The following is a 21,759-nucleotide window of genomic DNA, read 5'->3' as shown; positions in this document are numbered from 1 at the left end:
ATCAAGTGGTGATCTGTTATACGGAGAATACATTAACCATAAACTTTCTGCACAACGTCGGTTTACACAATACAATCTAAAAATAAAAATACTTTATTTAATTTATTGCAAACTCAACGACAATTAATCAGTGTTATTAAGTTGAATCTTCAGGTATGTTTGACTAAAATAGCGATACCTCTTGTAAAAATGAGCTATTCGTTAATTAAATTAGAATACAAAAAAAAAATGATATAATGACAAAAATGTTTTTCAGGTTTAATTTTAAACAGTTGAATTTAAGGATTCTCCAGAAATTTTTTTTTAATATTTATTGTATTTCATACTATTTGTAATGTAATAAATAATATATTTACAACATTTTCATAGTACACTTACCCATAATTATTTAACCCGTTCAGCAAAATCAGTACCAACCAAAATCCTATAAAAAATGACCAGAAAATCCATCCTATCATTATCATTTTGTATGACTTCTTAAAAAGAAAATTGATAACTTAGATTACATAGGTTTGATAAAATACCATAAATTTATAACGATTAGTTGTTAACATTTGATTGTTCTAGTATAAATAATACAAAAAATTTTACATATTACTTTTTTCAATTACCAATGTTATTTAAGAATTTAAATATCAATTAGTTTTAAACTAATTGTCATAAACTGTGAAAAAAATACTTACATAAAACTTAAAAGAATATAATTTTTTTTTAAATAGCCACTAATTTAGCAACTAGAAACTAACGATTGATTAATTATCATTAATTATTANAACTAGAAACTAACGATTGATTAATTATCATTAATTATTATTATTGGCATTAAGTGCCAATAAAAGGTAATTATTGTATTTTTTAATAATTAAGAGTTTAAATTTATTTATGTATTATTTTTATTTAATATAAAGATATATGTAATTGGCATGTTTTTTAATTCTATATCAGATATTTATTGTTAAATTGGTGTTTTGAACCATTAAGAATAAATCTTAATACATAAGAATAGCCTAATAGCCTAAATAATATTCTCTTGAATGAATACAATATTTCCAAAATGTCAACATTTAAAAAATTTCAGGTACGTGTTAAAGTCAAATCAGTAATAAACTGTAATGTAAAATTCTTCTCATTAAGCTATTGTTTTTCAGTCAAAAGATCAAATTTTAGAGGGTATATTGTAGTGCAAACAGAAATTCACTAAATAAACAATGCCTGAGAATGAAAAGTTTTTAACGCAAAATTAATAATTTTTCAGTTGCTATGTTAGTATATTTTTAAATATTTATAAATTATTAATTTTTTTTATCATAAATATTTGAAGAATTAATAAAACTGCAATGTTATACATAATTGTTTATTATTATGTTATTGAAGGAAAACTTCATAAAGCATTTTTCTTTCGTTTCACATTGATGGGTTGAAGGTATTTGTATATTTTTTAATTTTAGCTTCTACTTAACCTAATTTATACTGTAAAACATATCTTTAACGTCTAATAAAGTTAAAGATATCTACATCAAATTTTGAAAATCTTTCTCTTATAATCCCTAAAAGTAAACTTTTTATGTAAAAATATTTTTACTTTTTTAATGCCAAAAAATATAAGTGTCCATACTAATATCATAAATGCTGACATGCTCATCGCACACGAATATCCCTCTAGAAATCATAAAAGAAATTAAATTTAGAAAGTTAAATAGTTATGTATATAATGTATATAATGTTTTACATGTTTTTAATTAAGATAACATGAATTGCAATGAAAATAATGTACTCACGTTTATTATATATTGACCAATCTGTGCAGTTTACTGTTACAACGCACATCCCCATAAACTGAAAATAATATTAATAGTAAAATTTCCCTGTATAATGGGATAGTAAACAAGGTATAACGAACAATTTTATACAATTTAATTGATTTATATTGATATAGTTTAATTTTTATACAATAAAAAATTATAATTACAATATAAAATATAGATGTTGTAATAATTGTCACTTCCATATCTAAATAACCTAAAATATTATTAACCGGCATTTTATTGAATACAATTAATTATAATAAAAAAGTGAAAATTAGTATGACTTTACAAGACTTAATTTTTTATAAGAATAAAAATTAAATGAAAAAAAAAATGTTTAATTTAAATAATAAAACTATGGTAACAGTCAAATTGTCTTAATAAAATGTTTACTGGTTGATAAACAGTTTTGTACTATTACTTTTGAAGATATTATTAATTAAATATTCAGAAAAGATAACAAGCAGGATAGTGTTTAGCGATTCTTTATTTTAATCATAACGTACAAATGAGGATTCTTTTACGTTTTGCACCCTTTCACCTATAACTAATAAGTTATAATACAAAACTAGTTATCAACCAGTCAAAATTTTATTTGATCCATTTTCCTCTCAATAGTAAAAAATAATAACAGGTTCTCATTGATCTTTCGAAAATTACTCCTGAATTCTACCCTTAGGAATAATTATTAGTAATAATATGTAAAAAATATACACAAGATTAAAAGAGAAATATATACTTAGTGGACAGACAACGAAACACTAAAAACAGAAGGGAAAAAATTGCAAAAAATTTGGATTACTCAATCCACAAACATAGCATGATCACGTGACAATAAAGTATTACACAAAAGAACTTGAAGACCTTGTTGTTCAATGGATAATGAAATAAGAACTATTGTAAATGCACGTAAAATAACTATGTACCGAGTGAAGATGGCTTAGCTCCGGGAGCTAGTAGAGAAACATGAATTCAACAAAGCCTTGCATATGCTTATTAAAGATTATAAGCGCTTGCTTATAATATTATACACTTTATTTTATTTGGAATCGCACAATCTGTAATAAATTTAATTACAATAAGCACGAGTGATGTTCATGTTTAGCAAATATAAAAAAAAATAATATATAGAGACAGTAGGATTGATAGAAGAGGCCAACCAATGCTAGAACTTCGTGACGTGTGAAATTATGGATTATTAATCAATCAATAGGTCGCGACACCACGTTCGCTTTAAGCGCCTTCTCGGATCACCAGGAATAGAGTGGACGGATGTATCAGAGATCAGAAGGTTTTAATGGTTTAAAGTAATATAGTACATAAACTACCTATAATATATAATACTTATAGGCGTTCGATAGAGTGGATAGAGAAAAACTTTTAAATTCACTAAAATACTTTGGTATACCAGCTAAAATAGTAGGAATGATTAAATTATGTATGAATAAAACTAGGTGTAAACTCAAATTCAATCAACATTTGTCAGATAAATAACTCTCAGGTACTCTTTAATATAGTAATAGGAACGTGTATTAAAAAAACACACATAAAGTATTAAGAAATAAATTTAGAACAAAAAGCAATGTGGTAAACTAACGGACGCAGATGATATCATCGTTTTAGAGTCAAATAGTAAAGAAGTAAAAACTGATAATCGAAGATCTAATATATATGTGTGTGTGTGTGTGTGTGTTACAATTANAATCGAAGATCTAATATATATGTGTGTGTGTGTGTGTTACAATTAATAATCATAAAGAAATTAAAATAAGAATAACTGTGAAAAATTAGTGCAGATGTGTTGATGAGAACACGAGGAAAAAATAGCTACCCTTGAAAGAAGAGTACTAAAGAGTATAAGGCAAAAAAAGAATAATGTAATCCAACAATATGAGAAAAGAAATAATATGGAATTACGTCACCTACGCAGAGAGCATGACATAAAAACATTACAACGATTTAAACAAATTGCATAGTGATCTAATAGTTTAATGATAGCGGTGCTAAAATGAAACCCAATGGAAAAAGACCAAAAGAGATGAATAAACATAGTTGAAAAGAATCTAATGGCAGTTGTAATTAATTTTTAAATTTATTTATTTCAATTCATAAGCACAACTAGGAGGGCATAGTCACCCTAACTTCCCTACATATTACATTATCTAGATTTTATAAAAATTTAAATAATTATGCGCATCATTTATGTAAAATTATCATTATTTAAAAAAACTAAAAATAGATATTGAGCAAAATTTATTATCCTTTCTATTTAATCAATATAAATAATCTTAATTTAAATAATATCTGTTATCATTACCACAACACCTTATGTGAACTTAATTAAGGACCAAGCGTTAAATTATATATTTAAAATGAAAATATTGTAATATTATAAATATAAATATAAATTTTTATATATCTTAAGATATATTAAAAATGATTAATTAATCACATACTCAAATGTACCATAAATGATTTTCTATAGTCAATAAATTAAATGGCAATTTATTTTACTTATAAATCACACATTGATATATACTGTTTTGACAGTAAATATTTTCGTGAGGTTAAAAATTTGAAAAATAGGAAAGTTGTTAAAATAATCATAACATGGTAATTCTCAGTGTCATTAAAGGGCCGCCGCTATGCTACGGTCACAAGTGTCAACCTCTGAAGGACATCTTCAGTTGTTTAGCTGATGTTAATGGCTGCAAAGCGGCACATTTGATATTAGAAAATGAGAAATACTTAAGTGAATGCAGTATAATTTCCCCATAATTTCATCATCCCCGTTAAAATATTAGTTCCAAATTTATAATAATTTTCTTTAAACTATTACATAATCTCTTCAAATTTATTTTTAATAAGTAAAATTTTAAAATCACTGACGATTCTTTTAACAAATATTTTAAATTTTACTTAAATTTCCATTGATATAGTTACGTAGTAACATAATATAAAGTTTACAATTATATTTTTAGTTAAATGAAAAGATCTACTTTTATATTTTGGGTTTAACAAACTATTTACGTAGACATATTAAGAGTGAATGTATTATGTAAATATCATTAATGACAAAATAACCATAAAAATAATTTTTATATTCGTTAAGCTTTTGAAGCTGAAATCGTTCATTCGTCACGCCAAATGAACGCACAAATAACACAATATATGAATACAGTAATAATTTTAGTAAAATTACAACGACCAGTAACTAAAATATGCTATGTCATGCAAGCTCAATGTTTTCTCTGAGTTATTGTAAGTATATACAGTATACAACAGATACATAAATGCGTTATTAACTGGTCAAACATAAAATAGATTATATAATTACAGTTTAAACGCGTCTAATAACAAAGAAACGTAAACATGTTATTATTTATTGTGTATATAGTAATACTACCTTGGTCATTATGCCTCTGCGTTAAAATTCAAAAAACCAATGTATTCTGTAAAAAAACATTTTTAAACTATATTTTTAAACGTTTCGTTACCTATAAGTCTCATAATAAGAAAATAAAATCCAGAATCGGATTAAAGATTTTCTTTGTTTAATATTTCAATCAGGATTATTATACGTATATTAAACGTTTTTAAACCACCAAAAATTTCAACATTTGCCTTAGTATTATGTGACATTTAAAAATGATTATCTATGTTTAAATTTATATTTATTTTTTTTTAACATGTTTTTTACAACTTGGTTTGAATAAATTATAACATTATTTTATAATTGAAATTATCGTCATTCAACGTTTCAACGTTATTCAATATCTTTGTTTAACGTTTAGCATTCAAAGGGTTCAATTTAATTCTTATGAATGTCAAAGCTTTTTTTTTTTTTAATTGTTGAAATTTTTTTTGCATAAATATTTGAAGACACCATAAGTACATTTTAGTTAACACTTTTTCACCACTGTTCAGGACATCATTTTAAATTGTAATAGACAGGAGCACATTTTTGACGGTCTATAATTTCACAATGCCGCTTACTTCAATCGTGATTTATATCCACAAAACTGATTTTATTAAAAAAAACTATTTTTAATGAATAAAATGTAGTTTTTTATCGTTTATGTCAGTTTGAAGGATGAAGTTTTAAATTGAAAAAATAACGTACATAAGGTAAAACATATTTTTTGATAAATTACATCAAAAATTGGCTAAAATTAATAATAAACCTCTGGAAACCCACTGAAAGAGAAGATATTGAAAAAAATTGAATTTAACAAAAATGTTAACATTTTTTCTAATCAAAAGTAGAAATATTAAATTATTTTGACAAATTTTTTCAAATTGAAACACTATATGGCCCAATATGTCACTCAAATTAAAAATTATATGTAGACAATTTGTTTATGTTTAAAATGTAAAACTAAGTTATTAATATAATATTCTTTATTAACAAAAAAAAAACAAAATTTAACAATGAAATACTATTATTACAAATGTCTTGTAAAATTATTTAAGTCAATGTATTTAATAAATAAATTGTTGATTCTTATAAGTAAAAAAATGCTAATACATATATACATCTAATTATAATTTACTAGACATTATATAAATTTTCATTATCATATTTCTAGTAAAATTTGCATTAAAATTAAGCATAAAATAAGGAAATTCAAATTATTTTAATAAAAGGAATATGTTAAAGTTTTTTTATGTTAAAAATTCATATTTTTCTAAAAAGAAAAATTTAGATAATAACTGTTTATAATCAAATAATAGTAATTTTTTCAATTTGTTTTTACACTATAGATTTTTTTAACATTCCTAGATATTGTAGTAATACAAAAATAAGCAAAGGTGGTGATTGGGATATTTTTGACCAATGTTGGATATTTGGGGATTTGGTCAATTCAGGAGCAACGAGGTTCTATCGGTGTTGTTGAGTCCGAGGGTGTAGAACAGTAAAGACAAGTAGATATAAAAAGATATGAATTAAGTTCCTCTAATAGAGGTATTAAACGCTGAGGTGTTCTTGTAGTGCCGGAGGCCTCCTCTCAGACACCCAGTCAAAGTATATGACCAAGCACTAACTAGTTATTAATAATTAAAAAATGATGTTTAAAAGAATCTATTGCTTTACCATAATAATCAATTTAATACATATATACATATATAATAACTAGTGTACAACAGTGTATATATTATGACAGATAAATTAATTATTTGTTTGTATACTAGTAATATAAAATACAGATTATACATTTTTTATTGATAAATTTAAGATGCGCAATGCAATGCATTAGTCATATTATGACAATATAATTACCTTTTTTAATGAACAGAGAATAGTAGTGCACTCTGTTTGTATTCTTTGTTGTGTGTTATATGGGTCAATGTGTATAGATTGCGCTGCCTGTTCATTACAGTGTTACTCCTATAGGTACATAGATACGAATTTTTGGGTAAAGTAAAAAAGTAATCTATATGATATTTTGAAAGCTTTGTGCATTTTATTTCACCCCTATATATGAGATACAAATAAATGTTCATTAATGTTGATTTATACTTTTTCGAATAGTAAACAATTTAAAAACATTTTAACTTCAATGCTGAGGTTGAAAGATATTAATTTTACCATGTGTGTTATTATTATTATTTATGCTTACTATTTTTGTTTTCTGTCTGTCACTATTTTTTCTCATCTCTCACTTGATGGATTTTTCTCAATGGTATGTCAAACGATTATAAATCGTACCTAGTTGAGGATATTACACTAAAAAATTAAAAAAAAATTCTCGTTTCCGTAAATGGTGGAAATTCCAATAAAATTTATGACTTTTAAAATCAGCTAATTTCGACATTTTTTAAACTGTCATAACTTTTAGAAGTATGAATAAATTAGAATAATATTTTTTTATAAAATTTTTATACGTATTTCCTTTTTATTTGAAATAAAGATTTTGAAAATCTGACCCTTAATCATCCCACAGGGGGGATTCAAAATAGCAACTTTTTTTTGTCTACTTTTTCAACTTAACTTTTGAAAATGTTCTGGAAATACTCTGAGCTTTAAACACGTATAAAGTTAAAGCTTATTTTATGTACAATAACTTAAAAAATATTTTCTGCCATGTGTAAATTACTACTGTCGTCAAAAAAATGTATTGTGTTAAAATTTTTTGTTTCATATTTTATTATTTCAATACTCATATCTTTTTGAAAATATATGGATCGATACATGTTTATTTTTGTAAGTACTTTATAGAAATCCTTTTTACCCAACATCAATGGAGTCACCTATTTTCATGAATGTTATATAAATTTAATCTACATTGAATATAAAGTTAAACTTATTTAAATTTTTTTATTAATGCCTACATCTTAAGTTCAGAAAAACATCTTTAAATAATCAAACTTGCTTAAACTGTCCATTTTATCATCCAGGAAGTTCATTGTACAATTACTGGATTTAAAGGAATATATTCCCCCAAATTTTTTATTTGAAAATATTTATTTTATTTATATCTAATATAAATTTTTAAGAAGAATCTTTGTATGATATCTAAATTCATAAAAAAAGGTTATGGTCTACAAATTTACATACCCACCCAAAATTTTTTATAAAAAATTGTTTTTTATTCATGTTTGCCATAAAAGTTACGAAATATAAAATTACTGTAATACATTTTGTATTTCTCAGTAAAAATTACAATTCTTAATCACTATAACAAATAATTATTCTTATAAATTATAAAAGCTATTATTAAGGCATAAATAAGAAAATAAGAGTTCATATATATATATAATAATTTATCATATTCAGCGTAATGTTATTTAATTCTTATTTTTGTTTCTCTTTTTTTACATAAAAAAAACTAGTTACGCCAATGAACGAGTTAGATAATTTTTACTTGCATAGGTTCCTCCCCTACGAAAAAACCATGTATTCATTGACAAAACAAACCCTAAAACTAACTATGCTACAAGTAATTTGTAAATTTTAGAAATAATCCAAAGATTTCTAGATCTGTAACACAAATATTAAAAGAACAAGAGTAAAATATAAAATCTTGACGAGTAAAATGAGTTAAAAAAAGAGATGATATTATTAATGTATGTATATGTACCATATAAAATAAATAATAATTAAAAAGCAACATAACATTGAACTTAATAAAACCAATCAATATAATAATATTAATAAAAGACGTATTAGATAAAATAAAATTCAATGATAAATTAAAAGAAAGTATGTTATTCTAATTTCTTTTCATCGTTTGAGTGTTTAATGTAATTATCAATACTATTTTTTAGTGTTACTTCATCTTGTAGAGTCTACAAGATGAATTGACACTGAAATTTTATTATTATTATTTTAATTTTTTTAATTGTCTACAATGTAGACAATTTAAAAATCCAGACAAAGCACCTTAAAAAAAATAATTTCATATTTCTTAGTAACTTAATGATAGTTAAATATAATTAATAATATTTACCATGTATTATTTTAGAATCTATTCTATTTATTCTATTCTATTTAAATAATTATTTATTTATTTTTTAAGTTCTGAAATTTACAACTATAGTTGTTGTAATACAAGTAAAACAGATGAGTTTAAGACAATGAAATATCAACGAAAGGTTACTAATTAGATGCTGAATAGAAATGTATACATGTGGTGATATATTTTTATTAAGTATATGTATTATTTATTAGATGTATTAAAATGTAATACAAAAATACTATAAATTAAAAATAAAATTATAACGACGACTTGTTTTTTACACGTAAACGGCCACAGAAGTTTAACAAAAAATATTATTTTGGGGTAAAATGTCACCAATTTTCGTATTGTTATGATTTTTATTTAAATTTTTTGTTTATATTTTGGGGTAAACGGTGTTGTTAAATAGACGGGAGAAGATAAGTATCCTATTTAACCTCTTCTTAAAAAAAAACATTATAATAATAAACATTGTAATGTTAGTTATAAATATTTCACTTCTACTTAAGAAATTGATTTTTAAATTTAATATTTTAATAAAATCACTTATAATAGTGCTTAAAATCATTATCATAAGAAACATTTCGATGCAGTTCTATAAATGGTGTTTAATTTAAAAAATTGGTGAATTTTTCAAAAAGCAAAATTAATTTTTATTTCTTTATTTATATCTTGATTATAAGTTTTGTGATTTACAAGTGTAATATATTAATGAATATTTATTATAACTATTAAATACAGTATGATAATTTAATAATTTAATATTGTAATTTTTACGGATATATTATAAAGTAATTGTTACTATTATAGCAAACGTGTAAAAAATTTTCATTAGAGACCAAAATATACTTTTCCAAATCCATTTTTCGATGATTTCTGCAATTAGAATTTCGCATATGGACTAATACAAACAAAATTCTTCTAATTAATATAATAACTATTTCTGTTAGATTATTAGGTTACGTATTAATTATTAATAAATATATTTTAATTAAAAAAATGCATAACAAGCACAATGTATTATATGCAGTATATCAATATAAATAATTATGAAAACACTAAGAGTTAAATAGAAATTATTACTAAAACTTCTGTTTAAATGATTTATTACAAAAAAAAATAGTAATAATAACAAAATTATGAATTTTCCTATGAATTTACTGTTAATAGTTAAGAATCAAATTTGAATTTAAAATTTGCATGGAATATTTTTAACATATTAAAAATCAATCATAATTTAATAAAAAATTGTTTTAAGTAAATTTTTTTTTATTTTTAAAAGAACAAAATATTTATTATAAACTTTCATAAAAATCAAATTTAAAACAATAAGTTAAAAACGAAATTTTGAACGGATTATTTAAAACATTTGAAATCAATTAAGAAATTGATAAAAATTTCTTTTTTTATTAATTTTCTCATGTGTTTCTAACTAACTAGTAATAATTTAAAAAAAAAGTTAATAGAAAAAATCTAATTTCAGACATTAGCGTAAAAATATATGATAGGTAGTTAGGCCAAATTTTTATTTTAACTTATAGTACATAACATAATTTTTAATTTGACTTATGTTTAAAAAACACAGTATTACCGGAACATTTTTATAAGTTAAGTTGAAAAAGTAGACTTTTGTAAAAATGTGCCATTTTGTATCTCTTTCTGTAGAAAGGTAAGAGACCATGTTTTCAAAATATACATATTAAATGATAGAGAAATACATAAGGTGTGAATATAAAAAAGTTTTTAGATAAACACCTTTATATATTTTTCGTTCATTTTTCAAAAAGTTATGGCTGTTTTAAGAAAAAGATGGAAATATTTACTAATTTTAAAAATCGTAATTCTTTGGAGGATTTTCATTATTTACAGGAAACGAGGGAATTTTTTCTAATTTTTAAGGAATATCTTCAACTAGATACTTATATCTAATATGTATCAGATAGTATAATAGACTAAATTAGTCTATTATACTTATAAAACCTATCTACGAATTTAGTTCAAATTGTTTTCTATGATAATGATTTCAATCACTGTCAAATACCATATTTTAGTCCTAAGTGTGCAGCATCTCTACTGTGCTTGAATTTTTATTTATATATTCTATATAAATTTGGATATATATCATTAAATACTATTTATAATATTACTCCTTTTTAAATATCAAATAAATGTATTTTCTATCACAAAAACGAATTAAAACCATACAATGTAAATAAAAAAAAATAAAGTCAATGTATGAAATATATTTTACATAAATTACACATTTGATTTAATTTTTATAATCACATATTTAATAATTTATTATTAACAGAATTTTCCAAATAAAAGTTTGTAAATATTTTAACAGCTTTTTTGTTACAGTTTTCGTTTGAATCAAGTGTCAACTTGTGTGACTTAAATAAAAAATACATGACCCAAGGGTAGTTTCCTTTCTTTAATTCCATATTATTGAACAATTCATGATTATCACTAATAAATAACATTTACAAATTTTACGATAACTTTGTTCAAACAAGATAATTTGTATTTTAAGTAACTAATGTAACTAAAATAAATATTCGCATTGTTACAAACTTCTTTAATATTAAATTATATTTTATTATGATAGTAAAGAAAAAAAATTGATTTATCAAAAAAGTTGTTTTTTGAAAATTGGTTAAAAACTGTAACCAAAAAATATTCAAAATTATTATTTTTCAACTAGTAATTTAGTAGATAATGCAAAAAATATTTTTATGGAATTAGGACTTAAAAACTTTGCATTATAACAAGCTTCATTTATATCAATTATATTTTAAAATGAAAATGAAGAATAAAAAATAAGTGAACTATAAAGAAAAATTTTTTTATCTGGGTATATTTTTATCAGTTCTCCTAGTACACAAAAATAATAACTGCGGTCAAAATATATCACTGATTTTTATTATCCTTTAAAATAACGAATAACTATTAGTGGTGTTCATGATACAAATTATGAACGGTGGTTAAAAATGTATTATTTTATTATTTGTTTTACATTTAACTTTAACCCTTCTTATAACAACAGTTAATAACTGTAATCAATATATGTAAGTCTCTTCAATTAATCAGTATAATATTTAACTATATGTACTTTTAACTATTTTCATGGTTATGAAAATCATTAACAGTGTTTAAATTAGAATGCAATATTTAATTAAAAAACTATATTCTAGTATCAGATAAAAAGTGGATTTTGTTTTATTGTTTGCTGTGGTTAATAATTTTCAACTTTGTTCTATAATTTATTTTTATTTTTAGTGTTACTTAATCAAATTATTTGATTAAATAGCACGCGGTATTGTTCGCGCTACAATTCCCAAGTTAGAATTTGAAATAAACTAAATAAAATAGTTTTTAATGTAATTTTTTATTTAAAAATAAAAACTATGCACAAATAAAAATTTTTGATTAGGTATCTTTAAAAAATTGATATGAAAAATTTTTGTATTTTAATTTCATTAAATTTTACATTTCAACTATTTTTGAAGGGCTTTTAATATATATATATATATATATATTTAAATAATTAAACTTTTCAAAATCTGAACTCAGCATAAAATTTCCAAGTTATAATATAAAAAATTATAAATCTTTAAATTCATAAAGATTAAAATATTCAATACTAAGCTTCACTTAGACCCGGTTCTCTGAGGACCTCACGCACCTACTGTAAGTTTGGACTTTAGGGCTATCCTTACAGGTTCGCCACTGATTCCGGTTGGAGTAGCCTAGTACACCGGGTACAAACAGTGTTGTATAGGAAATGTATTACTCTAAAAGCAGTTTAACAGAAATATAGTAGAAATTTAATTAATAAAATGAGTAAAATTCAAAAATAGTAAATAGAGAAAAGTAAAAGAGTATAAAGTTTACATTTATTGACTAAAGGTCAATATTTTAATAATTTTTCAGTTTTATATACTATCTTTAGTATCATTAATATTAAAAAAATTGATTTATAAAATTAAAGGTAATCCGTTGAAATGAATACTATAATATAGAATTTCAAATAAAAGACCATAACTCTAAATCTGTATTAGAATCTAATACATCAATACAAATTTTCATTAATATTTAATGTCCTACCACAAATAAAAATTTTTTTGATATTTTATATCATACTATAATAATATTAAAATTTGTTCCAAAAGAAAAAAAACCCAGCATAGGGGGGTCGCGGCACAGTGGTGACGTGGCATAGTTGGATCAAGTATAATGATATCTAACAGTGATTAATGTCACTATCATAAAAAACGCTTCGATGCAAATCTTTAGATAGTGTTTAATTTTAAAAAATTGGTGGACTATTCCAAAAGCTACATGATCTGCTAGTTCCTTATTAATATCCTGATAAAGATAAAGTATGTCGAATGAAAAAGGGACTATTAAAAAATATTATTTCTCATAAAAAAATTGTATTGATCCATACATTTTTAAAAAAGTTATAGCATTTTAAAGTAAAAATGTAAAATATAAAATTTAGAATTTTCACACAAAAATAGAATTTGGTAGCCATTTTCACCACGAAGACAAGTCCAGAGGTCAAATTTTTTTTTTCATAATAAAGCACATTACATTAGCTTTAATTTAAGATATATATAAAAGTGTCAGACTTTCCGGAACACTTTCAAAAGTCAAGTTGAAAAAGTTGTCATTTTAAATTCTCCCCTGTAGGCAGGTAAAAGTCAGATTTATAAAAAAAATATACCAAAGGATAGGTAAAGACATGAAACATCTATAAAAAAAATTATATTGATATGTTCATTTTTAAGAAAGTTATGGCAGTTTTAAGTCAAAAAAATTTCGAAAATTAACGATTTTTAAATTTGTAATTTTTTTGGAGGTTTCCTCCATTTACAAGGGAATAGGGAATTTTTTCAATTTTTGAGGGTAATGTCTTTGACTAGATAAGATTTGTAATCTTTTAACGTATCGTTGAAAAAAATCCGTTCGGTGAGAGTTGAGAAAAGGTGGTAAGAGACACAAAAAAAAAATATATATCATAGTAAAACCAATGCCTTCTCAGCTTCGCATCGAAGATAAAAGGAAATAAAAAAAGGTTATTAATAAAAATTTTAAAAAATGAACTTCTCTATCATACAATAAATATTATTTACACATCCTATACAATACTCCTTATATCAATACATTATATCCTGATAATTTAACGACATTATCAGGATATCTTTAGAATGTATCTGACCGGTCTGGTAAAAATTTCAGAACTCAAATCAAGAAACCATGGCGGCAATAGACGTTTTTGATAAAATTTTTGAACGCTCAATTGTGCTAAAAATTTTTTTCTCATCTTCGCTAATAATTTTCCTAGAATTACGTCGTTGAGTACTTACATTAAAAAAAATTGAAAATCGTATGACATTAAGTAATTTTTCCAGCATTGGCTAATTTTTCAATGTTTAATTATATAATATCATTTGAATATTTATATNTTTTTGGAGGTTTCCTCCATTTACAAGGGAATAGGGAATTTTTTCAATTTTTGAGGGTAATGTCTTTGACTAGATAAGATTTGTAATCTTTTAACGTATCGTTGAAAAAAATCCGTTCGGTGAGAGTTGAGAAAAGGTGGTAAGAGACACAAAAAAAAAAATATATATCATAGTAAAATTGTGCATTACGCACAAACTATCAAATATCACGCTTTCATCATTATTATTGAACAAATAATTAATCACTTGAAGTTATAAATTTTATTATTTACAAAAAAAAAAAATAAATTCAATGACCTTCAAATTCTAAAGTAAAAAAATCATTATTTAAACTATATAATATTTGAATCTTTCATATTTTTTTCAATAAATTTATTAATTTTTTTTGTAATAACTAATTATTTGACTAGTTACGTTTAATTCAACTATAACTACAATAGAATAATTCAACATTAACTACATCAGGTAAAAATGAATTTTTTCAGTAAAATGCTAATTATTTTTCTGGAAATAATAATTTTAAATGCCATTGTTATTACGACTGAAGAATTGTTTCAGAATACTAAAAATCAAACATCTATCACAATTGATCATTTGAATAATCTCTTTTGGGAATATCCTGCATTTATAAAATTGACATTACAAAAACAAGAGTATTATACAGGAAAAGATATATCCCGTTGTCCTATGCCTTACAATGAAAATACTATAATAGATGATCCTGATATTGTGGCGATTAATTTGTTTAACCCTAGAGAACATAAAAAACCTTGGACATGGACGCGAAAAAATGAAATTGATGTACCTGTACCTATTAAAGGTACCATTGGTTTAAAACTAGGGGAAATTATTCAACCTTGTCTTAAAAACAATACTAATATTATCCAATGTTATACTCATTATCTAAATGTTATCGAAAGCGTTGGTTTAACGTTAATAGATAGATTTTGTTTGTTTATAATAGAAGTTTTTAATAGAATTGGAGCTTTAAATGATAATACAGATTTTATTAAAGATTATAGTTTGTTTAATATTAGATTAAATATTTCAGTATTATCCGTTATTTTAGAAAAATTTAAGAATCTTTTAAATAATATTTGTTTTGCATTTAAACGTTATTTTATTTCCACTCTTCCTCTAGACTGTGTTACAAATACAATGAAGAAAATAATGTTATATTTTAATCAAGAACAGTCTATGGGCGATACAATTAAAAAACAGTTCTTAAATTGTCGGAAGATAATGAAATCAAAAATAAATTATGCTGTTTTAGACAACGATCAATACTGGAAATGGGATATTACATCAGACTGTAAACCTGATGACAATTTATTGATGATCACACAATATGGAAATAATAAATTAGGAATAAAGCTTTTTCCCTTAAATAATAAATAATAATCTTTTTATAAGAATTTCTTTTAAATGTCAATGATTTGTGTATAAAATTAGCCATTATTTAAGTACTTTCCTTATGAATAACTTTGATAGGTTCATTTTAATTTTAGGAGAATAAAATTAATAAGTTTCAAGCACTTTTATACATTCATTAGTGAGTATGTAACTCAGGTGATGAATATACATAACTACGAACTGTACTCATTTATGCTATATACCTGCTTTTTGTATTATAATGTTTGTGAGTCAATCTTACTCTAAAAGTGGTTTCGACCAATTAAAATTTTTTATTAAAAGTGTGCTTAAAAATTGGCTATTTTGAAATATTAAAAAAATTTTATTTACAAAAGAAATGTATTTTTTTATAATTAAAAACAAATTATAAAAATGATCTGGTCGCTGGATAAAAGGTGTTAACTAACATTTTTTAAATTGTCGAGGAGCGCTACTTTTATATTAAATATTAGAATCTAAAAACTTTATTAATATTCAACATGTAAAAGTAACTGATAAGATAGAAAATATCGAACTAAGGATGCTTTATAATATTTTTTTTACAGTATAAAATTTTTATTCATGTATTAAAATACATTTTTAAAAAATTACAGTTACACCTATATCCACTGTTCATTTCAAATAAAATTTTAAATAAATATTTGCTTATTATTGAATTTGTACATGATCAAATCTAAAAGTAAATTATTAAGTTTTTAAAATTTTAAGTTGTTAATATTTAAGTCTTCGCAATAATTTATCAAAAAATAAATTCTTGTATGTATTATATTATTTTACACATAAATGAAATTTTATCATTAAATCATTATACAACTTTTATATAAGATATATTGTTATTTTGGAAAATCTGGCATAATGCATATTAGATTTCAACGGAATTCTTTACAAATATAATAATTTTACATATAAAATCATAAATAATTATACAAATCAATGTTTGTACAAAATATTAAAATTTTTATCAACTGTTTATTTGATAATTAGCGGTGTCTTTTTTTTTGTATTCATATTAAGTTTCTAGTTGACATCGACAAGTTAAAATATATCAACCTTCAAAACTATCCTCTAGAACTATATTATAAAAGTTGATATTAATAAAGAAACAAAAGAATTTAATGAACTAAGATTTCCTAAATTTCTTATTTACTTTTCTGTTATAAAAAATGTGTTTTGTGCATACAAATTAAATAAAAAATATTTGTGAGATTAATCAATCGTCTAGTATTTTATGTCAATTACTATTTGACTATTGAACCATTAAATTAAATAAAACCAATATCTCTTATGATCTATATCTATTGATTGTTTAGTTTTCACTCAACAAATAACTTTATCCTCAGTATTAAATATAGGTAAATTAACTACCTAAGTAGGGTATAATTTACAATTGATAAAATAAGTTAAACAATACTATTTTATAGCTGTTGATGTAATATACCAAAGATCTGTGAATCACAAATTTAATTTTTAATATAATAGAATAATAACACTCTTCTGGAATAATTACTTATCGTGCTCCGTTTTTAAAATTTTTTTTTCAACGAAAGAATTTAGCTACAAAACTTTGAAAAAACGATTGAAGGAAGTTAGAAAATTTGTGATACTTATCTGCGAGCGTTTTTAAATTTAAAACGTTTGCTATAAAAATGCTTGCTGATTCCAGTAATTTATTATTTAAGGTTTAAAATTTTCATCAGAACTGTCCAAAGACATTTTTTTGGATTTCATAAAAATAATTTTCCTTCTGTTCATTTGTTACAAAAATCTTTTCTTTTTTTTTGTATCATGACGTACTGAGTATTCATTTGGATATACTTTTATATTTGCGTATTGCCTTACATTTTGTATATTTTGTTAATGAATATATACATTTGTAAATTCATTATTAAGACAGAACGGTTCATTATCTTAGTTATCTTTGTATGATGTATAAGTCTAAGGATTTAACGTAAAAATTGGGACTTATCTGGGACAAGTATGCTTTATAACGTCACATTACAATAACTACTATTCTTATCGAAATTGACTTTTTTATATAGTTCATGGAATAAAACCTAGTTGAATTTTTCTATAATTATTCTACAATTGAATATAATTATTATAATTAGAATGTTTTTAACTAATGTGTATACTAGAGACGTAATTAATGGAGAATCATTACAATACTCCTTTTGGACCAGTAATATCAATATTTTTTAGAGACGATTTTTAAGAATGATGGTTCTAAAAGCCATTTTTTTGTATCATCACATTGATTTTTGAAAAAAAAATTTTTATATTATGTTAACCAAAGTAATAAAAAATAAATACCTTTCAAAAATGATTTCTAAATACGCTCATGGTACATATCTCAGTAATAAAATTCAACCTTTCTCTGAGTACATTTTACTATTTCCTTTTTTTTGTATTTTCCTTATTTTAATAATTAAATTTTTAATACTTTTTTTTATACTGTTTTTGACGCTATATTTTATACAAATACTTATCGAATTCGAGGTAACCGGTTACTTCTACCAGAATAAGTGAGCTACTTGTAATATCGAGATTTATAATATAAAAATTATGTTTTCTTTTTATAAAAAAATCAGAATTCGTGTTCGATTATTGTGAAAAATTTTATTACTAGATTACATTTATAACACTAAATTTTTCTTACAAGATTCAATATTCCGCAACTCATTTTTTAACAGACAATTTTTCACAGTCGTGGAACCAGAAGATATGCTAAAATAGGGATCGACACATTTTATTATTTTGTTTATAAATATTAAATGATTTGTGAAACATGAGTTCATAATTTAATTATATTAATTAGCTACTATAGTGCACATAAAAACAATTTCACTTTGAAATTTAAAAAATATCTAAATTTGGTTCTAACATTTTGAGACAAGTGTTTTTATTTTACTTACACTAAAATGAGTCAAAATAAGCTGAAATATTTAATTTCAATAAGTCATATACATGTATGGTATAAATGTTATGGTACATTTTATAGAGTGATCCGCTAACTATGTCTCACGTAATGTCTTAAAAAGTACAATTGTTCAAAAAAAATTTTTTTTTAATCATTATGGTTCTTTGATGAGCTGATTCACAAGAAAAATTAAATTTCTACCACTATTCCTTATGCTTAAAACTTGTATAAATTTAAGATATTTAAATGGCAATCCTTATATCATTAGATTTAGTTAAATATAAAAAAAATGTTTTGTTTTATATAATATTAAGCGCTCAATGGCTCTCTAAATTTTAGGGTTTATTAAGAAAGAATCATAACAGCCACAAACGCTATAAGGCCATAAATCGATAAACGCGACCAGATTTAAGTAATGCGATTTGATGTAGTAAAAGTAACGTATACAATATGCTGTGAATGGCACTGTGATGTATCTCAAAAAAAAAAAATAGACCCAATGGCGATATACTGAGTGCACAAGTGTGCGACAATCGCAAAGGTTATATTTTACTTTTACAACAAAACGTATACAAAAGCTATGATCGCAAGCATCATAGAGCTTATAGGTAAAAAACGTTAAGATGGCGGTGACAATGCAGACATACAGAGAAGACCTATAACAACTCGGTGTAACACAACGATAATATGAATAATCACAACACAATTTCTTGACAATATATTCGACCGATGTGTGTACAACAAAATCATAGAACGTTGTTCGATTTTTGGACCTCCGACTTCGCTATCGGAGAATGCATTGGTTAAACAAAGTAGTTATGAATCTTCTTTATCATCAAGTGATTCGATCATTGAATCTCCATTATATCTATCAGATAATACTCCAAGGAAACTGAAATTAAAACTAAAATCTGATATTTACAAATTCCTTCTGAAGATTTTTATAAGTAATTTATTAATTAATTAATCATGAATTTATTACTAATATATTTTTTTTATTCAATAAAATTTATTGTTAAAATTAATATATAATACCATATTTTAACTTTTACAATTTCCTATCATGAACGAATATATAATGTATGATTAACTTGATTGATAAAAAATTAGGAGGCATATCCTAAAAAATTAAAATTTAATTTAGATTATACATCGCAATGACAATGCACATGTAATTATCAGAAATTACTGCTTTATATTATAGATAAAATAAACTAAACGTTGTTAAAAGATGATTGAAATAACAAACTTTACACTATACTTCAACTTTCATACAAATTAAGCCCAATATTCATGACGTCAGATAATATTTAAAAAGATATTTTTATTAAGACAAAATATTATTTAAAATAATAAGTACACAAACAGTTATAATTAATTATCGTTCAAGTAATTGAAACGCAATAATATTTCAAATTCACATATTATTGATGATTTTTGTAACTGATATTTGAATATTATTTTTAATTTTTTGAACGATAATGTGAAATTGTACAACGGCATACAATGCCGTAACTGCTGTCAATCAGAGAGCTTGATTTTTTTTTATTGTTCTTGGCTAAGTGATACATATGTATATTTGTTTTCATATAGTCTGTGCTTATACAAGTAATAAATGACTATATAAAATTGTCACTTGGTTGCGTACTGTCGATTGAGAAGTGTGTGTTTAATTGAAAAGTTTTGTATTTTTCATTTTTAGAAATTACTGCGATGACACTTGATGAATTCTATTTAAATTAATTCATAAGATGCTTATATATTTATTTGTATACATAACAATGCACAATGAATTTTTAAGCCTACTAGATAAAAATTACATATTTCTATTTTATATTTCCATAAGTACCACTACACATACATTTCAGATTTTTCAAAGTTTGTGCGTAGCTAAAAAACTCAACACTATGGCCGCATATATACTTATAAATGAGCTTTAATGATCAGCCTAAGAAACATTGGAACAACACGAGTAGTATGCGGCAAGAATAAACCAATTTTATTTGTTATGCTGAAAAAAATCAGTAAGGTGGCATTTAACACGTAAATGAATTCGATTAAGGTTCATCCTTTAAACTGATTTTTAAGCCTTACTAGAGCAATCAGACGAACGTAATCACTTCAAGTAATAAATAGTTTTGTTATAAAATCAAATTTTATTTACTATTAAAATAAATAATCGAATATTTTATTTTATTTAAAATATGCATTTCTATTTGAAAAAATAAATTTGACACATTTAAAAGGCGTAAGAGATGAACTTAAAAAGTGTTACGTGGCTATTAATTCAAGAATAATATGTAACTAATGTAACTAAAATAAATATTCGCATTGTCGCAAACTTATTTTATATTAAATGATATATTAGTATGATAATAGAGAGAAAAAAAATAAAATTGTTGTTGAAAGAAGTTGTTTTTCGAAAATTGATTGAAATAAAATGTAATAAAAAAAAAAAACCCAGCACAGGGGGGTCGCGGCACAGTGGTGACGTGGCATAGTTGGATCAATTAAATGATATCTGACAGTGATTAAAATCACTATCAAAAATAAACGCTTCGATGCAAATCTTTAGATAGTGTTTAATTTTAAATCAATTATTTTAAAAAAATATTACTAATAATAAAAAACATATTAAAATAGATTATATATTATTTTAGCTTCGATGCGAAGCTGAGAAGGTATTGGTTTTA

General features: G+C 23.5%; 1 protein-coding gene across 1 annotated transcript; it reads left to right on the top strand.

The window, feature by feature from the left end:
• Window positions 1–15,131: 15,131 nt before the first annotated feature.
• On the top strand, window positions 15,132–16,754 carry LOC126902855 (uncharacterized). Its single transcript, XM_050680522.1, has 2 exons — window positions 15,132–15,201; window positions 15,295–16,754. The coding sequence occupies exon 2, from the start codon at window positions 15,424–15,426 to the stop codon at window positions 16,132–16,134; it is 711 nt and encodes a 236-aa protein (XP_050536479.1). The 5' UTR covers window positions 15,132–15,201; window positions 15,295–15,423; the 3' UTR covers window positions 16,135–16,754.
• Window positions 16,755–21,759: the final 5,005 nt, after the last annotated feature.

The sequence above is a fragment of the Daktulosphaira vitifoliae genome, unplaced genomic scaffold, assembly GCF_025091365.1.
Source record: "Daktulosphaira vitifoliae isolate Bord-2020 unplaced genomic scaffold, ASM2509136v1 Scaffold_3, whole genome shotgun sequence".
NCBI lineage: Eukaryota > Metazoa > Arthropoda > Insecta > Hemiptera > Phylloxeridae > Daktulosphaira > Daktulosphaira vitifoliae.
The sequence above is the reverse complement of the archived record's forward strand: the minus strand, read 5'-3'. Positions and strand labels throughout refer to the sequence as shown.